This window comes from Cricetulus griseus, chromosome 8, assembly GCF_003668045.3.
Source record: "Cricetulus griseus strain 17A/GY chromosome 8, alternate assembly CriGri-PICRH-1.0, whole genome shotgun sequence".
Taxonomy (NCBI): domain Eukaryota; kingdom Metazoa; phylum Chordata; class Mammalia; order Rodentia; family Cricetidae; genus Cricetulus; species Cricetulus griseus.
The window spans coordinates 83397811-83410856 of NC_048601.1; the positions used below are offsets into that span (position 1 = coordinate 83397811).

The window sequence follows — 13046 nt, forward strand, 5'->3', positions numbered from 1 at the left end:
CAGGACAGCCTCCAAAGCACAGAGGATCCTTGTCTCGGAAAACAAAACAAAACAAACAAACAAACAAAAACCCAACAAAACAAAACAAAACCTTCCATATATGCAGGCAAGTCTGCTATCGATGACAACTGCTGCCATACCTAGGGCAGCAGACAGGAATCCACAGTCCCTCAAGTGCTATGTCAAACATCACCAGAGTTGGGTTGGGGATGTATGACATCCTTTTATGAGCCATCCTCAAGGAGAGGAGGCCACTGGGTCTGAGTAGCTCATGTAAGAAGAGTGAAGTAGTCTATCTGCCAGAAAACAATGACTAGTAAATGATCGCCAATACTATCGTTAAATCAGTGGGGATGGTGGCACACAGACTGCCAACAAGATCATCTTCCACCCAGCCAGCTGGTAACTTCTGGAAGGCAGCTGTGTGCCAGATCTTCCAAGATCTAAGAAATGCTGAAAGTTTATGTATTAATGTCCAAATATCTAACTTGTGGCTCAAAAAATAAGTCTCTTTTATTTATTTAATATAAATAAAACATGCCATCCTCGCAGTATTAAGAGTATCTGCATGTACTGGGTACAGTTTTTTAGGTAGGGGCTTGTCCAGCTGAGTTGGATACCCAACAATGTAGAAAGAACAGGTGTGGAAGTATACGCTAGTGATTCCAGAACTTGGAAAGAGATGGGGAGGCAGGAAGACCAAGGTCATCTTTCATTGTATGATGAGTCTGAAGCTAGTCTGGGATATACGAGATTCTATCTCAGCCACAAAACAAGGGGCTGGAGAGATGGCTCAGCAGTTAAAAGCACCGGCTGCTCTTGCAGAGGACCCAGGTTCAATTCCCAGAAATCACATGGCCGTTCACAGCAGTCAATAACTCCAGTTTCAGGAGATCAAAGGGCCTTGCCTGGCTTCTGAGGGCACCAGGCATGCACACAGTACACAGACACACATACAGATAAAACACTCAAACATATAAAATAAAATACTTTTTTAAAAAAAGCCAACCGTCACACTGTTACGATGAGGGATGTCCTTCCGTATATATGTTTCTCTTATTGGTTGACGAATAAAACACTGTTTGGCCAATGGAGGCAGGAAGATAGGCGGGATTAGGAGATGAGGAGAATTCTGGGAAAGGTAGGCAGAGACAGACCTCAAGACAACACTACGGAGCCGCAAAAGGAGTAACAGGTCTGGGCATTCTCTGGTAAGCCAAAACCACATGGAAATACTGAGATTAATAGAAATGGATCAATAATTGAGAGAGAGATAGCCAGTAAGAAACTCTAGCCATCAGCCAACAGTTTAATAATTAATATATATATAGCATCTCTGTGTGTTCATTTGGGGCTGAAGTGGCAGGACCTGGTGGGGCAAGAAACTCTAGCAACACTGTTAGACAACAGAATTCCAGAACCATCACATCTTGCTGAACTTGAGGCTAAAATGTATTGAAAACAACAACTCCATTCTCTACTGCCTGCAGGCCACCTCTGCCAACCATCAATCCACTGCTTTTATCAACTTGACTGCTCTCGCCCTTCCTCCTTCTTAATGTAGTACTGGGGGTCATACCTAGAGCCCTGAGCATGCTAAGCACACACTTCACCACTAAGTTACATTCCAGCCCCAGACACCTTATGGACCCTTATGACATTTATGGCTACCTAAAAATACTTCCATGTTTCAAGAATGCAAGAGTTAATTGAGTGGAAGACAGGTGTGGCACCAGCATTCAAGTCAAAGACAAGGTATATGGCTCAAGTGTACATTTGAAAAACAAGCAAAAATACAAACATGAAAAGGCTAAAGCTTTAAAATATGCTTTATATAAAGTCTTACCATCCCTGCCTGATGCAGAAACCACATGAGGTAGTCTTCCTGAATGTCCACAAGACTAGAAATCTCAGGGATATAAAATTTATCGTATTCCACATGCTTCACTCTAAGATTGACCTGATGAAAGCACAAAATGAGAACAACTGAAAGCAAAGAACTGAAAAGTCTCCCAGAGAAAGCCTCAGCAGGACACTTCTTCCCACCACCCTCTCCCCACCCCCAAGGGTTACCTTGTATAATTTCTTCAGAAGCTTGAGAGCAGCAGTCACGTAACTTGTAAACACTACGGGGATTAGGAATGTCTTCCTTCCTTTCAGCAGATAAAGGACTGCATCTTTATAGAGGGTTACCAGCCTCAGGAAATACTTTGGGCATGACTGAGACCACCAGTTATCTGAAAGAAAAAGAAACAAAGAAACAGAGAGAGAGAGAGAGAGAGAGAGAGAGAGAGAGAGAGAGAGAGAGAGAGAGAGAGAAGAAGAGGAAGAAGAAGAAGAAGAGAAGGAAGAAAGGAGAGAGGGAGGGAGAGGGAGAGAGAGGGGGGGAGGGAGGGAGGGAGGGAGACATGTTTTAACACATAACCTCAGGCAAGTGTTCTTATGTCTTCTTCCTGACAGCTAAAACTCTTACGGCTAGAACATAAATATTAGTCTACAACACAGCTTCCCAAAAGTGATTTCACAAAGGAACCATTGAAACATGTCTGGAGAAAACAGCTGTACCAGAAGCCCTGAAACTTTTACCTTCATTCGTTCCTTCCTTCCCTCCCTCCTGCCCTCTCCCCCCTGCCTCTTGCTTTCTTTAATGTTTCGTTGTTGTTATTGTTCGTTTGTTTTCAGACTCATCCTGAAGGCTAAACTGAAAAAGTTCAGTCCCAAGGCTGTGTGGGGCCCAGACACACTCCGGGCAGCAGGATGTTACAGGATATTACTTTACCTACAGCAGTAGCATTCATGTGCCCTAGACCTTCCAAGCACGGCTCCCGGCCACTACTGAAAATCTGTACCTCACACTCAGAATGGGTCAAGGCACAGACACCACATACTCAGAGGAAGAGAGAAACCATTTCTTCTCTGATGAAGCATAATTAATGTTTAAGAAATAAATCCAGTATGCATATTCTCCCCAAGAGGTGCTTTCTCATATCCAAGCAGGATTTTATCACTGGATTCTTCAGAAATGAACTCCACCACACTGAAACCCATAAGGTTTCCTTATTTAAAATATTTCATTAAAAATTAAAGTGGGAGGGGGGCTGAGGAGACGGCTCAGTGGTTAAGAGTACTGACTGCTCTTCCAGAGCCAGGCTTTATTCCTAACACCTAACCCTACTACTTACAACCATCTGAAACTCCAGTTCCAGGGGACCTGATGCCCGTGTCTAGCCTCCATGACACCAGGCACCAGGCACATACCTGGTGCACAGATATGCATGCACGCAAAATATCCATAAACATAAAATAAACTTTAAAGAAAATTAAAAGTGGGGGAAGAATGAAAAAAACGAACAAACTATTGACAGCTGTTGGATTTATGTGACAGGCATCTATTGGGTTCACCCTACTTCGAGGTTTTCTCTTCAATTTGAACTGTCAGGAGCTAGAAATAGATTAATCATAAACTTGAATAATCCTATTCTGTTTTGTGTTATCTGGCCTAGAAAAAATTTAAAAACACCAAAGCTTAAAAGGTCTGATGAAATGACCTAAGAAAACACACTCTGAACAGCTCCTGATCTTGGAAAGTATTAAGTACTAGCATATTACTGATTAGTTCACTATTACTTCTGGATTTATCGCCTGTGTGAAGGTGGAGGCAATGGAAAAGCCAGAAGCAGGTCTGTTCACTCCAGGGAAAGCCGTGCTCCAGTGATACTCAGGCCACCTGAACCACAGAAGTTACCAAGTTGAAACAAACACCTGAAAAAATTACCAAGGGAGGGGAAAAAAAAGTGAGAAGCCAGGTGACAGGTTTCTGCACCAGATTACTAAAAACATCTCAGGTGCTACTCCAGCAGAGACCCTCTCCAGCTCGCTGAGGAACTGAAGGTTCTTATCTCAGCAGTGTCCGGAGCCTGCAAAAATCAGTGTGGACTCAACTGTCCTAAAAAAGAAAAACAAAACAAACATTCCGTAAGTCCTCACTTGGTCACTCTCTATCTCTCCTTTCTTGGAGATCTCTGTATCACAAACCTGTTTATTTGGCTGCCACCCGCTAAAGTCAGTACTGGAGATAGACAGACAGAAGGACAGAAATATATGAGGCATTACAACTGCAAGCAAATGCAGCGGGAGGTGCAGGGGCAGATAGCCTAAAGTTGAATAACCAAACTTCATGACTATCTCAAAATTGTCATGAATCACTTCAGGTTAAATTAAATAACAGTTTAATCCGCCCAGCTTGCAAACAGGGTTAGTTAGAAATCAACAGCAAAGAAAGAACTAAATGGTAAAGCTAGTAAATGGCAACAAATAGATTGTTAGATCTCAGTCTGCAAGAGCCAGCTGACAAAACAAAACGAGTGAGTCCAAAACCAGTGGTACTAAGTTTCATGAATTCACCTAATACTTTGCTAGGGTTTGTATCCAGCCGCAGAATGGCCATTGCCAGGGGAATAGTCAATGTTATGTAATACTTAGAATCCTGAAGCAGCGGAAACTCTGGTAGTATTAAATAGATTCTCATCGCTTCAACATCCGGGGGTGAACTCGACAACTGGGGAATGAGACAACTTTCAAAGCTGTTTAATATCTGTAAGAGAGGGGAAAAACGTAGTGAGAAATGTAAACCTATCTGAGACTTAATAACTCATCTCCAAATTCCCAAGTCATCTGATGAACTCACAACTCTTGCTCAGTGTGCACTGAGCAAACAGCAGGAGCCAGGCTCTGGTTCAGGCTCCTGGCTTTCTGCCCACAGTGACCTGGTACTGTAGGGAGGCCATTCCTTAGGAACACGTAAGCAACAGATAGTCCACCTTCCAACAGTAATATTTTTATAAAATGAAGGCTTGTACAAGACTCTGTCATTTCATCTTGCTGTTTCTTATGTCTTATATTTTTGGTTGTCAGTCGAGCCTTTAATGGCTGCACTTTCTCTCCAGCCCAAATCTGGAGCTCAGGCTGGCCTCGAACTCTTGATCCTCCGGCCCCTGCCTCCTTCAACAAATCCTACTGACATGCAGCATCACAATCAGCTCCTTTTGTCTTAAAGGCTGACTCTTCAATGTAAGCCGCATTCTATAAACACAAACAACGTACCTGTTCTAGAATCACAGAATGCTGAGAGTGCATCAACTTCTCAAATAAAACCCTAGTTGAGTTCAGATCAATCCCAGGGATTTTAGAGCTGGTCTTAAAATGTTCATCAATTCTAAACAAACAAACGAAATCCATAGGTAATAAAAGAAAACAAAAAGCAAGCACTGATAAAAACGGTAAGAAGTTAATCGGCTTATCCAGTGTAGGCAGATTTAAATTTGACCCAGTGGATATTACAGAACACTAATTTGGGAAAAACCAACATAATAAGCCTTACAGCAACTCTAGCTACCCCAGTCTGGTTTGGTTTGGTTTGGTTTTGAGAAAGGGTCTTCCTAGGTAGCCCTGGCCAGCCTAGAGCTTTCTATGTATACTGTGCTGGCTTTGAACACAGAGACAGATCCACCTGCCTCTGCTTCCTGAGCACTGGGAGCAATTCTACTTTTAAACATGGCTTAAAATTTTCATATCTCTGCACCCACAGGTCAAAGTACAAAGACTATCATTTTTAAGCCAAACCTTTCACAAAGCTTAAAAGCAGGTCCCTTGCCTGATCCACTTCAATGTCTTCTTGCTGGATGTGGCTGGTTGCAAACACACACACACGCACACGCACACGCACACGCACACACACACACACTCTTATGCAAAGTGGCCTACTCATGAACAAATGGTACATAGACCCTCTTATTCCAAGCCTTCCTCAAAAAAATATTTAAAAAATTAGATCTAGAAAACCCTGACTAATACATCCAGACTCAAAAAGACAAACCCTGTATGTTTTCTCTTATATCTGGATCATAACTTTGAATTTTTAGAATTTTGTGGTTAACCTGGAATGCCTGTAGAAATCAAAAACTAGAAAGGGACCATTTTAGAGAAAGAAAGTGGGTTTTTTGTTGTTGTTGTTTTCCTTTTTTTTTTTTTTTCAAGACAGGAGGACTTCTCTGTGTAACAGCCCTGGCTGTCCTAGAACTTGCTTTGTAGATCAGACTGGCCTTGAACTCAAAGACCTGCCTGCCTCTGCCTCCCGGTGCTGGGATTAAAGGTGTGCATTACCACTGCCCAGTGAACAATGTTAAAGGAGAGCAGATAGCAGAACACAGGCAATATGAAGGGGAAAACAGGAACAATAGGCAAGGAAGTTGAAGTGGAGACGGTGGCAGCAGCACAAAGAGGGAATGGGAGGAGGGACGATTAACCCTAAGGATGTTTAAAAGAGATAGATGTACTGAAGCCTACTGTTTTATCAGCTTCTTAAGCATATCTGTAAGTGTGTACATGGAGACACACACACACACACACACACATGTGCACACACACAGACAAGTTTGACTGAAGTTAACCCGATGGGGGGAGAAATGCTCCTTCCTCCCAGAAGCCACATGTTGACAAACAAAGCAGTCCAATGTCAGGTGTGGGTTACTTCTCTCCAATGGTTGCTCAAGTATATCCTAGAGATTCTCCCTCCCCAAACAATGCAGGTTACTGCCACTGTTATTGGTTACCCCACCAGAACATGATGGTAAGACTCTGGTCATAGGACTTTAGAGAAATAAATCTGGTAGTGAACTGGAAACCTCTCGCTGCTGCTACTTTTCACAGTGCTTATGCAGACAGCTACGGGAGCAAAGTGATTAATGGTCATACCCAGCTGCAAACCCTACAAGCTACAATAATGATCAGCCCGGCAATAGAGTCCCATGGCTATAATAGTGGCACCAATACTACAGAGGGAACCAAACTACTTTTTGATTGAGTTGAAGGCCCATTCCACAGAAAGAGAAATACATGCTTGTACTGGGAAGCTCCAAGGCATCAACAGTGAACCTGCTACCACTGTGGTGCTAAGTGGACATTAGCATCAAACTGCCCCATAAATTCACACCTCTATACCCATAGACTAGTGTAGCGCTCAGCTCTCATCAGAGAAGCTCCTTCATGTAATGGATGGCAGTCAACGTAAAACCTCACAGTTAATGTGCACAGAGTTAAATGTATGAGGAGTGCTCAGCCATAAATGGAACATCTGTATTGTATTACTTCTGCTTTCACCCAAAGCTCAGGAAACACTGCAGTAGAGTCTTTAAGAGCCAGAGTTCAGGAGTCCAAGGCAAAAGTACCTTCTGAGCATCGCAGAGCTACTATACCTATAAACCCAGGCAGCAGTGGCTTGCCCACATGAGGTCAAGCCGATCTGCACTCCAGCATGAAGTGAGGATGGACTGGGTACCCCCCATCCTAGCTCAAATCCCACTGTCAGCTGATTACTACTAGAGAAGAGGGAGTTTTCTTTAACCATGAGGCCCCATTAGCTCAACCAAATAATGCTCCAGGGATGTCCCCATCTCCATGTGTATATGGGCAGCACAAATTGGGAGAGTGAGTGGGAGAGCAAGAGGGTAGATCTGGAAGGAGTTGGGGAGAAGTCGAGGTTAATATGACCAATATATATTGTATACTTATACAAAACTTTCAAAGAATTAATTAAAACCTATTAAAGAAAATTTTGATTAATCCAAGGGTTGAGTGACTGGAGAAATCACACAGAGTACTGAAGTCTAACTCACTGCTTTACATAAAGTATCTTTTGATTTTGTATATTAATTATACATGGTGCTCTTTTACACGGGGACATTTCCATACACATATATGCTGTGCACTGAGCTGACCTCTCCCCATCCACGTTCCTCTGCTCCCCCCTTATCAACTCCTGTTAGTCCCCCTCGTTGCTGTATTTTGCAGTTTGACTGTCTGTTTAATGGCATGGAGAGAAGGCATGAACTCCAGCCTGTAGAGTCACTGGGAGATGGCAAAGCACTTAGAAGGTGGGTCACTGGATTAGTACCCTTTAATACCGGACCTTCACCCTTTCCCATCTCTTCCCTGGCAATGAACGTAAGGTGAGTAGCTTCTACCTGGAATCTTCTCCAACCATGATGGGTTTCTTCACCACTGGTCCAAAAGAAATATGGCTACCTGAGCATGAACTAAAAATGCTGAAAACACACCCAAGGTAAGCATGTCCTTTCCAGTTATGACAGGAATTGGTTACAGTAACAGAGAGCTGATTAGCATAACCGTCTTCACATATCATTAACCTGGTCAGTGGTTGAAAAGGACAATGGCCTGGAATCACCAAAGATCCCAACCCTTGGCAAGACCATTCTGCTGCATGAGGTTCCTGAGGGGGCCACCCACAGAAGAGATAAGGCCAGAAGAGTCATCCTATTTGCTGCCTCTGGTGTTGGCTGCAGCTGAGCCCAAATCCAAGGAGGCCTTGAATGAAGCCTCCCTAAAATATCTCCATTTCTTACTCCTGTTGGGAAATGAAAATTACCTGAGCAAATGACAAGCACAAAAGAATTCTTAGAGAATTTTCAATTTAAGAACAAATCATAAATTCATGTGGGGAGCAGCAGCACTTTAGGACAGCCTACAGTTCTGGCGTTGGGTCACACTAGATCTCCCTGGGGCAGTTTCTCTTCGAGAATCTGCCAGAGAAGGGTGAGTAAACACCACCACCCTGGGTCCTCTAATTCATCATCACTGGATACTTTGATTTTTACACAAATATCAGATTTTCCCCTTCACTTAAAATACTATCCAAAAGAAGTCTTTCATGGCCTTTGGTAAGTATTTATACTACACACTGGTTTATAAGCTTCTAGGACACTTACTTTTTTTCCAGAAAACTTCCATTCCAACAAGCTGCAGAAGACAGTATCTGGACAACACCGCTATTCAAGACAGAAGAGAAGAGAAAAGTCTAAGAATTACAAGTCAGTACTTATAGAGGTATCAGCAGCAAGCGATCATTTGACTAGCCAAACCATTAGGCCATCAGGGCAGCTTTGTTCCTCTAGCAGGTGCATAGCCAACTTAGACACCAGTATTTCAACAGTACAAGAACAAGAGTCCCACAAGTTACATATTTTTTGAAAGTGTCAAAACCCATAAAAGAAAAATTGCTTCTAACAAAAAGCTTAGACATTCTCTTACCACCATTTCTAAAACAAAAACAACAAAAAACAAAACAAAAAAAGTGAGCTATTTTGTAACAATAACTCTTTCCGCCAGCTGCCTAATTTCCACTGCCATGTTAGGGCCCCCAAATAATACACAGTATCTTATGTTAGTTCAATGTTGCTGGCCAATGACTAGGATTTCTTATTTGCTAGCTCTGTCTTAAGTATCAACCACAACCATTAATCTATATATTTTATAAAGACTTATCTTATTGAGGACACCAGCAGCATGCGTCCTCTCTTCCCAGGGATCATATGGTGACTCCTTACTACATTTCCCAGAATCCTCCTCGACTCCTAGTCCCACCTATCTTGCTTCCCTATTGGCCAACAGTGCTTTATTCATCAATCAATAAGACAAACACATACACAGGACTTCCCCCGACACTGTTATTTTCCAAGTACAGAAGTTAATAAATGCCCAATAATGTCATCCTATTCTATTGAGTATCTGAGAAAGATGAGTGTAGTAAAAATTTACTATTACTTAAACTCTGCAGACTCTGTAGAAGTGCCTACTTTCTAAGGACCCAGGATTGCCAAGAAAGACAAAGAATAGGGGCTGAGAGGTTAAGAGCACTGACTGCTCTTCCAGAGGTCCTGAGTTCAATTCCCAGCACCCACGTGGTGGGCCACTGCCCTCTTCTGGCATGCAAGCATACATGCAGACAGAACATTGTATACATAAGAAATAAATAAAATTAAAAAAAGACCAGGGATATAACAAGTAAATAACTAGGAGGAGGCTGGTGGTTTGAACAGAAATAAGCCCCACAGATTCATGTGTATGATTGCTTCACCCATAGCGAATGGCACTATGAAGAGGTGTGGCCTTGTTGGGAGCAGGTGTCGCCTGGTTGGAGGCAGTATGTCACTGTGGGGGTGGGCTCTGAGGTCATATATGCTCAAACTGCACCTAGTATGTTATATAGACTCCTGCTGCCTTTGGATCAAGATGCAGGAATCTCAGCTCCTTCTCCAGCACCACATATGCCTGCACGCCACCATGTCCTGCCATGGAGATAGTGGAGCAAAACTCTGAAAATGTAAGCCACTCAATTAAATGTTTTCCTTTATAAGAGTTGCCATGGTCAGGGTGTCTCTTCACAGCAATAAAATACAGCTAAAACAGAGACTGCAGTAAGTTCTGTTGGCTGTAGAATTTGGGTCAGGTAAGACCTTTAAGGTTATCTTCTCTATCTTCGTTTGATAAGTAAGGAAACAGAAGCACTGGTAAAGCCAGCTGCTCAGCAGTCTGAGCCCCCTTGTTCCTCCTCACTACCCTCAGCTAGCCTCACTACCCTCCTCTCTACTCACAAGCCTCAGCTCCTGAGCAGTAACTGCAACAGGAGAAAGATTCCGAGGCTGCTGCAGGGCAGGGCTTGGGCATTTTGCTCCAGCAGTCTTCTTGACCATAAAGCAACACCCACCCTGAATTTCTTAGGACAGCTGCCTTTGCTACACAATTTATTTGTTCCCATGAATGAGACTACAGGAAAAACGGGGAAATGCTGTTCTAGGTCAACAAAAATCTATTAAAAAATGTACAGAAAACTATTTTCCTTTAAAAACTAAGCTTAACAAAAGCCTCACATTTTTATTAGACCTTTTCCCCAGAAGACTTTGAATTATGGTTTCAACTAATTAAACCAATGACAAAACTGTAGAAGTTACACAAATTAGTTAAAAATAAAAGGCTGGGAGGAGGCAGAGGCATCTCTGTGAGTTCCAGGCCAGTCTGGTCTACAAAACAAGTTCCAGTACAGACTCCAAAGCTACAGAGAAACCCTGCCTTAAAAAAAAAATCACAAAAATAAAAGGCTGCTAAGATTCAAGATTGTTACTGGGTGATGGTGGTGTTGGCACACCTTTAAACCCAGCACTCAGGAAGCAGAGGCAGACTCATCTCTGTGAGTTTGAGACCAGCCAGGTCTACATAGGAAGTTCCAGGACAGCCAGGATTACACAGAGAAACCTTCAAAATAATAATAATAATAATAATAATAATAATAATAATAATAAAAATAAAATCAAGAATTTTTGACATCTCAGTGTAAAGAAAACCCTTTCTATAGGCAACAAAATACAGAGAGCTCTCAGCAAAGAGATCAACCCAGGTCTTCCTGGGATTTCAAAGACCTTGCAATGAGTAATGGGGGCTAATGAGATGAGACTCCAAATAAATTTATAAGAATGATTCCATAAATGTAAAACTCCATTTACATCCACAACCTTTGTAGGTGCAGACAGTGTCAGGCACTGAGCTAGAAAATTCCAGAACACTTTGGAAGAAGTGAAATGAAGGCAGACAACCACATACTTCATTGTATTTGCGTTGTTGTGTTCTGAGAGTTTTTGTCTCCAAATTGCTAGGGTCTCATCATTTATCAAGTGCGTATAATGTGTTTGGTTCACTGTCCTGAAGTCAACAGCAGGAGAAGAATTCTGGAGAAATAACAAGAGAAAAGAGAAATGATAGACACGGATCTCCTCTCCTCTCCTTCCCCAGGGTGATCGCATATTGTATTTCATGAACCGAAGGCACTCATGACTTCCCAGAGCTCTCCCTCGGAGCAGAGACATGTACTAAACTTGGTGGCAAGTAGCTATGGTACAGAAGCTCCCCTCTCTTGCCTCAACGTCAGGGCACCACACCAGACTGCATGAGAACCCTTACGGAAGTGACCAAAGCCCAACATTTCCCTCTGTCAAGCCCAGTCTCCTTCACCCTTGAGCAGGTGTTCTTTAGAGTCCATATCAAATCAATGACCAGTGTCCTAGGTCTCCTTTCCCTTGCTCTGAGTCTCCACACCACAGAGGTACTGGTTACTTGCTGGAATTTTTCCCTCAACTACAATATAATGTGGCAACTACATTATAATGGTTAAGCCAGACATGGCTGAAAAGGCCTGAATCCCAACACTTGGGAGGTGACAAGAGGGAGGAGAATTAATAGTTCAAGATCATCCCCAACTACATACTGAGTTCTCAAGGCCATCCTGGGCTACATAAAACTCTGTTTAAGTTTATAAAGTAGAATTTAATGGTAATCTACAGTATGAGCAATTTCTGAAAATCCCGTGTCACAAGATTTTTCCCCTCAACTGTTTGTATGTGCTGTGCATGCCTATATAGGTGTGTTTTCTCATGTGTGGATACAAGTGTGTGTATGAGGTGTGCACACATGTGCAAGTACAACCTTGTGTTAGCCAGAGGTTGACTTGGTCAATCTTCTGTGATCACTCTTCACCTTACTCATTGAAAGAAGGTCTCTGAAGAGAACCTAGAGCTCACCACTTGGCTAGTCTAGCTAGCCACCTTGCTCCAGGGAGCCATTGTCTCCACCTCCCATTGACGGGATTAATGCCACACCCACCTGGCTTTTACAAGGGTTCTGGGGAATCTGAACTCTTGTCCACACACTTGCAGGGCAAGCATTTTCACTACTGAACCATCTCCTCAGCCCCAGTGACTCTTAATTTCTGGCTCCAAGTATATACCTATAAACTTATGAAAGAAAGTATCAAAAAGGATGTTAATAGCTTTGAAAATCCCAAACACTGTCCACACCATACATCCTTTCTTTAGTGATACATACTTTTTATTTTTTATATGTATAGGTATTGTGTCTGCATTTGTACATCTGTGCGCCACTTGCATGCCTACTGTCCACAGAGACCAGAAGAAAGCAATGAATTCCCTGGGACTGGTATGCTGCAAATAGTTGTGAACCACCACCTAAGTGCTGGTAATTGAACCGGGGTCCTCTGGAAAAGCAGCCAATGAAGTACTTTCATTCTCTAAACCTGCTTGTTTGCAACTTTGTTTTTCTCCAACATTTATTTATAATCCAGAACAAAGAAAAAGTTGACAGTGCTTTATGCTTGGGAAAAGTAACAGTCAAGCAGTCAAAGC

The 13046-nt window shown here is 42.6% G+C and overlaps 1 protein-coding gene across 2 annotated transcripts in view; it reads right to left on the reverse strand.

Annotated features, from left to right (window-relative positions):
* LOC100761790 (probable E3 ubiquitin-protein ligase HERC3) overlaps positions 1-13046 on the reverse strand; it is a 160068-nt gene that overhangs the window by 103008 nt on the left and 44014 nt on the right. For both annotated transcript variants that reach the window (XM_027429738.2, XM_027429739.2), the window contains exons 10-15: positions 11452-11576; positions 8784-8843; positions 5104-5215; positions 4405-4594; positions 2074-2237; positions 1847-1960 (exon numbers count right to left, since the gene is read on the reverse strand). In XM_027429738.2, the coding sequence (XP_027285539.1) occupies positions 1847-1960; positions 2074-2237; positions 4405-4594; positions 5104-5215; positions 8784-8843; positions 11452-11576 (765 nt within the window). The remainder of the gene's footprint in view (positions 1-1846; positions 1961-2073; positions 2238-4404; positions 4595-5103; positions 5216-8783; positions 8844-11451; positions 11577-13046) is intronic.